The 9,086-nt window shown below is 30.6% G+C and overlaps 2 protein-coding genes across 2 annotated transcripts; both read left to right on the forward strand.

Annotated features, from left to right (window-relative positions):
• Nucleotides 1-610: 610 nt before the first annotated feature.
• On the forward strand, nucleotides 611-2,006 carry LOC141679161 (putative nucleoredoxin 1-1). The gene is made up of 3 exons (XM_074485670.1): nucleotides 611-616; nucleotides 1,286-1,750; nucleotides 1,887-2,006. The coding sequence occupies exons 1-3, from the start codon at nucleotides 611-613 to the stop codon at nucleotides 2,004-2,006; spliced, it is 591 nt and encodes a 196-aa protein (XP_074341771.1).
• LOC141678457 (putative nucleoredoxin 2) lies at nucleotides 1,298-3,900 on the forward strand. The gene is made up of 3 exons (XM_074484785.1): nucleotides 1,298-1,750; nucleotides 1,887-2,415; nucleotides 3,135-3,900. The coding sequence occupies exons 2-3, from the start codon at nucleotides 2,119-2,121 to the stop codon at nucleotides 3,696-3,698; spliced, it is 861 nt and encodes a 286-aa protein (XP_074340886.1). The 5' UTR covers nucleotides 1,298-1,750; nucleotides 1,887-2,118; the 3' UTR covers nucleotides 3,699-3,900.
• Nucleotides 3,901-9,086: the final 5,186 nt, after the last annotated feature.

Here is a 9,086-nt window from a genome sequence, read left to right on the forward strand (position 1 = left end):
AACAGTATTACAACAAACTATTAAAAATAATAACAATATAAATACAAATATCAATAGTACCAATATATGTACATTAATTTTTTTTATAATTTTTTAAATTTTTTTAAAAATAAAACAAGTAAATTTTAGAAAACCGTGCATTGCACGGGTTATAAGCTAGTATCAATTATAGAGCTAAAGTGGGATTCGAGCAAAGTAAATACCACTTTGACAATTAAACTTAATTCCGGTTTAATGTCAAAAACGCGAATAGGATGCTGATTGACAACGTTTTTGGGTTCAAACTGTTTAAGTTTAAATTATTAAACCTAAACTTAGATTGGGCCTAATACATGGGATGCAAACTGTGAATTAGTTATAGATTATCAATATAAGGTTGTATATGAATAGTTAATTGTATCTATAATTAAAATATCATAAAAATTATGTAGTATGTGATATAATATTATAACTATGAAATATTTAGTTTTGTGTATTAATGGAAGTAATAAGAACAATTACAAATTATTACTTTCATATCTCGAAATATATTTTGTAATAGGATATTTTTGGGAAAGCTAGCGTAATTATATTTTATGCTTCAGATATATTTTTAATAAATTATGAAAACATGCAAGTAATTTTGTATTGTAGATAATGCAAGTCAATAATAATAAAAAAGTAAGATGAATCAAAAAATTGGGGAGAGAATAATTAATTGTTAAAAAGAGTAATATGTAGGGTAAATATTGGATAAGAAATAATATAATAATAGTTAAAGATATTTTAAAATAAAAAAAATGCATATGTTTATAGTTATATTATAGAATGATAATAGATACAACTTGAAACAAGTAGATTCTATTTGTACGTGAATGAAAAGTAGAATATTTATGTAATTTTATTTGTATTTTTGTCGGAGTCTTATTGATTTATTAATATAAGTAGGATTCTGATAGGAAACTAAATAAATTATAAAAAATAATATAGAATTGACACGTATGTTAAGGTTATCATAAAGTATAGTTCCGTAATTAATTTATAATTTTTTTTTGTCTAAAAATTTGAACAGTATATTTTTTTCTAAGATTTTTTTTAAATAAAAAAATTAGGCAACTACCTTTTGTAAGAGATTTAAATTGCATGCCGAGCTCCCCCGATATAAAGAATTGAGTGGGACGGAGGAGTACAACTTTGGCCGAACCACAGGAAAGGCCTTTCCTTTTTTTAATACAGAACAACATATGCGTGGAAAGATTCGAGCAATGTTGCAAAAGTATGTGTGTCAATACAACTCCTTCCCCAGGTTAGTACAACATTCTTGATTGACATATATAATGATTTACTGCCTAACAATGACTTTGAAGTCACTTTTATCGCCGTTGATGATCTTTCTGCCGAGTCATTTCTTGTTTCTCAAGGAGACCTTCAGAAGAATTTTGAATCCATATTTGCTGGAATGCCATGGACTGCAATACCATTCTCAGATAAAGCATCCCGACAACTTATAGTAAGAAAATTGAGTGTCTGTGGCGTCAATGGAGGGGAACTGCTTGGAACCTCCTCGGTTTCCTTTGATTCGGAAGGCATGGTTTTAAAACGTGATGCTTGCGTGTTTTTTGGAGAATATGGTTCTCCAGGTTATCCATTCACCGACAAAAGGATAGAATTCCTGAATCATGAAGACGATGCAGTTGCTGAGCAACCCTCTCTAGAATTACTCCTCGGCTCTCCTAAACGTGATTACGTCATCTCAAATAAAGGGGACAGGGTAGGATAATTTCTACGGCATGTATGATTATTATAATTCCATAAATAAATTATTATAATTAGTTCATTTTGCTCACATATTTATGTAAGTTATTAGATTCAGATTGTTATATTTAGTTGTTCACTTGTAATGACAGGTACCTATTCACACCCTCAAAGATAAGGTGGTAGCCCTTTATTTCTATGAAGAATTCTATGAAGATGGCTTAACTAATTATAGGTGTGCTGGGATCACAGAACTACTTAAGACTGCTTAAGGAGTTGGCAGAGAAAAAGGAACATTTTGAGGTTGTATTCCTTTACCTTTATGATACTAGTGCTACTCTCTATCGTACTAATGAAGAATCATTCTGGAAAACATTTAAAACTATGCCATGGTTGGCCCTCCCATTTAAAGATTCAAATCATAAGAAGTTGAAACGAATTTTCCATTACCCGGATGACTTGTCTGGGGGACCCCAAGTTCCTACGCTTGTGATTTTTGGGCCTAATGGAGAATTTGTCGATCCATGTGGTGCTGATATCTTGGAGGAATTTGGACCTTCTGTATATCCATTCACCCGGAAGAACGTTGCGCAGTTAGAGACTAAAATGGCAAAGGAATTGAAGCTGAAGATGCTCTGGGATCCAAACACTGTTTTCAGAGTAAAAAAATATGAGTTGCAAGTGAGTTCTTTCTACAATCCTTTTAATCTTAGAAAAAGAAAAAAATATACAGAATTTTAAGCTAGAGATGCTGTTGATCCTCTTAGCAAAACATAGGTTACAAGTTAGTTCTTTTGGTAATCTATTTTAGACTAAAGTGTACTTTTTGTACTTGCATTTTCACCAGTAGACTTCTAAAACTACTACTTGTTATTAGGGTTGTCATACGGATAATTTGGATATGGATCTGACTTTTGTGCACTTTACTCTGTATTTGATAAACTTAAAATTATATAATAATTATACAAGGTTCAAGTCTACCGGTCTGTTAGGATGCCTCAGCTGTAATAAATATCCACCAACTTTCATTCGATTATGCATACTGATTTGTATGAGGGTTTACATAATGATATTGATGTTGAGGATCGACTGAATGTGGTCAAAAGGGGGCAGTATGAAGTGCTCCCAAAAGTTTAGTTAGTAAAATGTAATTTCAAAGTTTGAGTACCAAAATATCTTTCGTCCAAACTTAAGGGATGCAAATAGTAAATCAGCCTTTTCATTTTTAAGTGCCTACTTGTTTAATGAAGTTTCACCTTCATTTCTGTTTTGCTAAAGTAGAATACATGTCCTTGTAAGCCCCCAAAAAGTAGCTGTAGTTACTAGTTAGGATGCAAATAACATCTTGTACTCTACTTTGAACAATGTATGTTCAGTACTGAGTGTAATATCTGATGCAGGTTCATTCAAAAATTTGTATGCTTCTCGGACATATTAGTCCCAGTTTACAGATTCCTTTGTCTCAGTTTACTGGGAAGAGACTCTTTATATATTTTGTTATGAATGAGTTTCGCCTAATCTCCCACTGGAATCAACTTTTGAGGCTAAAGGATCTATATCTGAAGATGAAGGGCACATGTGATGAATTTGAAGTGATCTACATTAAAGATTCATCATCCACGGAGAAGCCAGACATGTATTCATTTTTGCCCTATTACTTTAATCTACCATGGTTGGTGCATTATTATAGAAAAGGTTACTCACTTCCAAAGGAGTTGGAACGTAGTTTTTTTAATTTATATCGTTGTTCCGATGAAGGACGGTCTAAACGTAGTTCACTTGTTGCTTTCGATCGTGATGGACGAATTGTTAGGAAAACATATGAGCCTTTTTTGGATGAGACAGAGTTTCCTTTTCATGCTGGTGATATGGAGGAGGAGTATATGGATGACTTAAACTCTAGATTCCACTGGTACTACTACCACTGGTCTGAGAAGATCATTTACCGAAGGGGAGAATATTAAACAGGTTTTGCATGAAACATTCACTGTGTATGAAGTTTTTAAACTGATGTATTTATGCTGTGGCACAAGCCTCTGTGTCAACTAGATGGTACATTGGTCGGTCAATGGATCTTTGAAGGAGTTTTTTTTTCTGTTACAGGAAAGTATAGTATTTTCTTTATCATTAAAGCAATTGGGCATATTGTAAAATACTAGAATAATAACCCGTCATTTTCTAAAAATTTTTTATGTATCATGCAATTATAATGTTCTTAATTGTTTTTTTATTTATAAATGTTGTACAATGTCTAACGTATATCAAATACAAATTGATTGTTTATTAATGTGTATTATTTTCATAAAAGATAATACCAAATTACAGAGCGTTTCAAATATAACTCATTAAGAGAAAAAAAAAATATTTATATATATTCGTATTTGTGTTGTATAATTTGTATTTAATTAATAAATATAAACAGGGTAGTCACTGCACGTTTAAAACGAAACGATTATACTTAATCTGTAAAATGCCGATAGTATATTTACAAATAAAAGTTAAAAAATAACATTTATGTTGAATATAGAGTTAACCAAAATTTTTGAATTTTATTTAAATAAACTATATGTACCAGACTATATTATTAATGAGTTCACAACTAACTTACAATTAACTTACTTAATTTAAAAAAATAAAAAATGAATAATTGAAGTTAGAATGACTTGCAATCATAATATACAATACTGTAAAATTTACACTATTGTTAATATAAAAGTTGATTTTAATGAAAAAAGTTAGTTTTTGAAATTCAACGTATATATGCATGAAAAAATGTTAGTTTTTTTATTTAACTACGGTTACCAAAGTAACATTAAGTTATACGTGTGTGTCTGCATGTAATTTGTCGTATGTTACATTTTTTAGTAAATTACGATTGTTTCAATTATTTATATGCTAAATATCTTATTTATGTGCATTTTTAATCACTATTAACATATAGTGAGACAAATGATTACTTAAATAACATGCACCTATAATTATTCAAAAATTAAAATTACGTAATAAATAAATTGCAATAATCTATATATTGTATTCATATTATCACTCACAAACAATCTATAACTAGTTTTTACGCAATTGGCGATATTTTTCGGTCGGGTCATGTAGTCAAATTTTTCGAGTATTTTTTGAAGAATGGGCCAAGTTCTAATTGTAAATTGGAATAAAATGAAATGTTTTGACTCATTATAATTCGAATTCATGTAAATATGTAATACCATTATAGATTATTTATATATAAGCGATTTTATTTTCAATTTTTTTTTTAAAAATTATACATGTACATTTTAATAATTTTTTATAATAATAAAATATGTTAAAAATATATGAGATACATTTTCAAACTAAAAAAAGATTAATAAATAAGATAATAATTCATTTATGTACTATGTCTAATTTTGTATCCGGGATCTAATTCTTTAAAATTAACTGTACAAATTTTAAAGTAACTATCTTTTTTTTGCGGAATTCAAGTAACTATCTTTAAAGTTAAATAAAATATTCATTTAGCACATTTACATATTATGTGTATGATAAAAAACACATGTGACATTATGGTGTAGTGGTATGAAGTTATATAGGTGAATGAAATATCTCGACTTCGATTCCCACATAGCACATATTTTATAAAAAAAAATAAAATATGGGTAGTTTTTAATCTCACTAATTATCTCATTGTTCTCTGTTGAAACATTTACTTGAAATTGTCTTGTCATTCTGTTTTTTGAGTGCTTTGGTCAAAATATCTTAACTACAAAAATATTGGACGAATGATTTTTTTGATGTCTTTGTTAATCGGTGTTATTATTATAAGTCTTATTTTTTATAGCAAAAAATTGTTAATCATTCGAGATTTGACACTTTTGTCATATTTATATCTAATATCTTATATGTAGATAGTTGAGTCGTTTTTGACATGTCTATCGTTAGGATTTGTATGTAAATAGGTGGGTCCACTTCTCAAATCTTAATTTACGCGATTGTTTTTTCTAAAAACTGAACTAATGATGATTTTTATGTGATATGGTTAATTCTTATGGGATTTTATTGTAGTTTGGATCGATTGAGATATCTTTAATTTCATTTTAATTTCAAAAAATTTTAAAATCCGTGTGTTAAATGATAAAAAATAAATCATCTAATTTTTTTTAGTATATTATTTGTTTTCCAACTTAATTGTATCGACAGTTGGCGTTGTATCGACAGTTGGCGTTTGTTCTGGCTTTATTATCTTCAAATTAATGAAAACGGCTATTTGTTTGTCAAAGAAAAACTAGTACGACTACTAAATCTATCTATATATGCTATTATATTAAATACGAAATATTAAAAGTTTGGTTGCTGATTTTGGGTCACTCGATCCAGAGCCGTCAGATCAAACCGATAAGAATTGTTAGATATAATTTTAAAAATTATTACACAAGAAGTACAAGGTTCGAAAACTATGGCAACATATTAAAATTATAATTTACAATATGTAATGATAAAAATAATCGTGATGCATTGTTAGATTATTACACTAAGGGTATAAGGTTCGAATACACAAACCAATATATTAAAATTATAATTTACAATATATAATGATAGAAACAAATCGCAAGAGTTATATATTAGTTTTTTTGACAGAGGGTTATATACTAGTTATATATTATTTAGAGGAGTGTATTGGATTTAAAATTTTAAAAATTGTTAATAACTGATTAATAGTCCGCATAATATATAATTTATAGTTTATACATAATTTCTAGAGAGTTTTACGTATTTGTTTTTATCAAATCAAATAATTTATAGTTTATACAGAATCTGAGTTTACGTATTTGTTTTTATCAAATCAAATAGAATCTCTTGCATTTAGGCGAGCTTTCAAGAAAATGTAATAAACGTGTGAAATTCTATAAAAATGAACATACTTTTAAAATTCTTTAATGCTAATAATTTTTTTAACACCAATATATTGTTTATAATACATATTAAACTAGTAAATTAAGCCGCGCTTCGAGGCGGCATTTAAATATGTACAAATTTTGATATTAAATCATATTACAATTCATATAAAAATTAAGGGTCTTACTCCAATGAGAACCCTATTATTGTGAGATATGAGATCTAATCCTATCCACTCGTTCAAATTCAACATATTTATCTCTCACCGTTGATTTAATATTTAATATTTATAAATTTTAATATTTCTTCATCTTCTATCTAATTCAACAACCCATCAACCACCACCACCTCCGGTGACAACCATTTCCGGCCACCATCACCTCTGACGACCATCAGAAAATCACCACCGTCAAATCAAAAATCACCACCGGATAATGAAAATTCACCGCCGGATAATGATAAATCACTGCCGGAAACTAGAAATCACCACATTAATCCACTTTCTTCCCGTCAGATCCGGCCACGATCACCAACTCCGACCAAAATCACCACCACAACCACCATACTACAACTCTGTCCGGCCATGCACCGACCACCATAATAAAAAAATCACTACCGGAAAACCAAAAATCACCACTCGAAAACCAAAAATCACCGCACTCAGCCACTATTTCTCCTCACCCGACCAACTTCATTCAGCAACTCGAAAACCGACATCATGACAAAATCATCAAAAAACGGACACAAATCAGTAAAAATTAAAAAAAATACCAGACTTTCATGAAAATCAGCAACGATATTAAGCAAAAGATCTGAAAATCGCACATAAGAGACCAGTGATTTGTGTGTGTGAGAGAGAGAGAGAGAATGAGAGGGAGGCAGAGAGGCGGCGGGGCTGGGGTGTTGACGTCGGGCCTGGTACAACAGCGACATCATATCTAAATTTGAAGTGTATGTATGATACGTTTATGAGAGAGATATAGAGAGATTTGGTGGAGATGGGCGGTGGCGGAGCAAAGGCAACGGTAGGGATAAGGCAGCAGCGTGGGGCGAGGAAGGGGGAAGAGAGAGAGCTAGTGGTATTCCGGTGACGGTAGTGACCGGTGGTCAGTGATGGAAGCGACCAGAAGTATTGAGGGAGGAGTTGTGCTGGTGGGCTGAAATATAAAGAATAAAATTTAAAATATAGATTATATGGTTGTAATTTAATTTAGGAATAAAATATGAGTGGCTGAGATTAGATCTCAGTTCTCACATTAATATGGGATCTCATTTGAGCAACTCCCTGCAAATTAATTTGGATAGTTCTCCTCTCAAATACAATACTAAAAAGAAATTGTTTGTCTCAAATATATAATCTTGTCCACTTAAAACATCCTTATCTAGTATAAAATAAAAAACCTAATTTCATTTAAATTTGAATGTGTATTATAGTTCGGATAGGATCTTACATAACTTCTTGCATCTTATCACTCTTCGGAAAAGCATTTTTCACGTCTTGTTAAATAATAAGGCGCTTTACCTTTACCTTTATCTATAGTCTTACAATAAAATAAGAGGACAAGGATATCAAGGTTAATGTAATGAGAATTTCATAAAATCATGTAAAATTCAATCTTGGCATGGAATAGCGGTTGGATGGTTAATATCAATATGCTAAACCCTTGAATATCCGGGTTGCTTATTTTATCGTATTATTCAAGAATTCCCAATTCCAAGGTTGTTCCCCCCGACCGCCAAAGACTGCTCTTGCCATATGTTCCCGGTGAAGCGGTTCTCGGTGATATCATCAACTTGATGAATTAATTTTCAAATACAGTATCTGGAAGTACCGTTTGTGGAACTTCAATATCCACGGGCTTATTAGCTAAATGGCAGTTGGCACATACAATACGACCAGATCTGAATTTTCTCTTTTTTATCATCTAAACGATGTTTTATCGGAAAACACGAAACACGAAAGTTGTAGAGCTCGAAAAGACCTTTCCGAAAAGTCTAGAATCACTTAATTCCGACTTACGACGAATTTTCTACGAATTTTACAAGATTGTTGATTTATGCTGAGAAAAACCCTAAGATTTTATGAATAAAAAAATAAGGAAGAAGAATGGGGTGTATTTATAACGATATAAAACTCTATATCTTAAACTACAAGTTATCCATATTAGAATCTGATCCAAATTTCAGGCCCATTAGTATAATTTAAATTTTAAATCATAGTCCTTGTCTAATTTTAATACTTTTATTCTATTATTAATCGAATTCTAAAAATTACTGGATATTACATACTACCCTCCTTAAAAAAAATTTGGTCCCCAAATTCACAACAATCCTATACATATATTCCCTCTAATCTCCAAGGGGTCAAACTTAAACTATGGCCCACAAGATCGAATCATTGGGAATGTACTAGTCTCATACCTAATACATTCCGAATGACAGCCTGCTCTGATACCATATCTGACAAC

This window comes from Apium graveolens, chromosome 8, assembly GCF_009905375.1.
Source record: "Apium graveolens cultivar Ventura chromosome 8, ASM990537v1, whole genome shotgun sequence".
NCBI lineage: Eukaryota > Viridiplantae > Streptophyta > Magnoliopsida > Apiales > Apiaceae > Apium > Apium graveolens.

Excerpts from the sequence above, each read along its gene's own strand:
- LOC141679161 (XM_074485670.1), top strand. Across the intron at positions 1,751-1,886 it reads TCTCAAATAAAGGGGACAGG|GTACCTATTCACACCCTCAA; the intron begins GTAGGATAATTT and ends TTGTAATGACAG.
- LOC141678457 (XM_074484785.1), top strand. The coding sequence starts at position 2,119 with ATGCCATGGTTGGCCCTCCCATTTAAAGATTCAAATCATAAGAAGTTG. Across the intron at positions 2,416-3,134 it reads TAAAAAAATATGAGTTGCAA|GTTCATTCAAAAATTTGTAT; the intron begins GTGAGTTCTTTC and ends TATCTGATGCAG.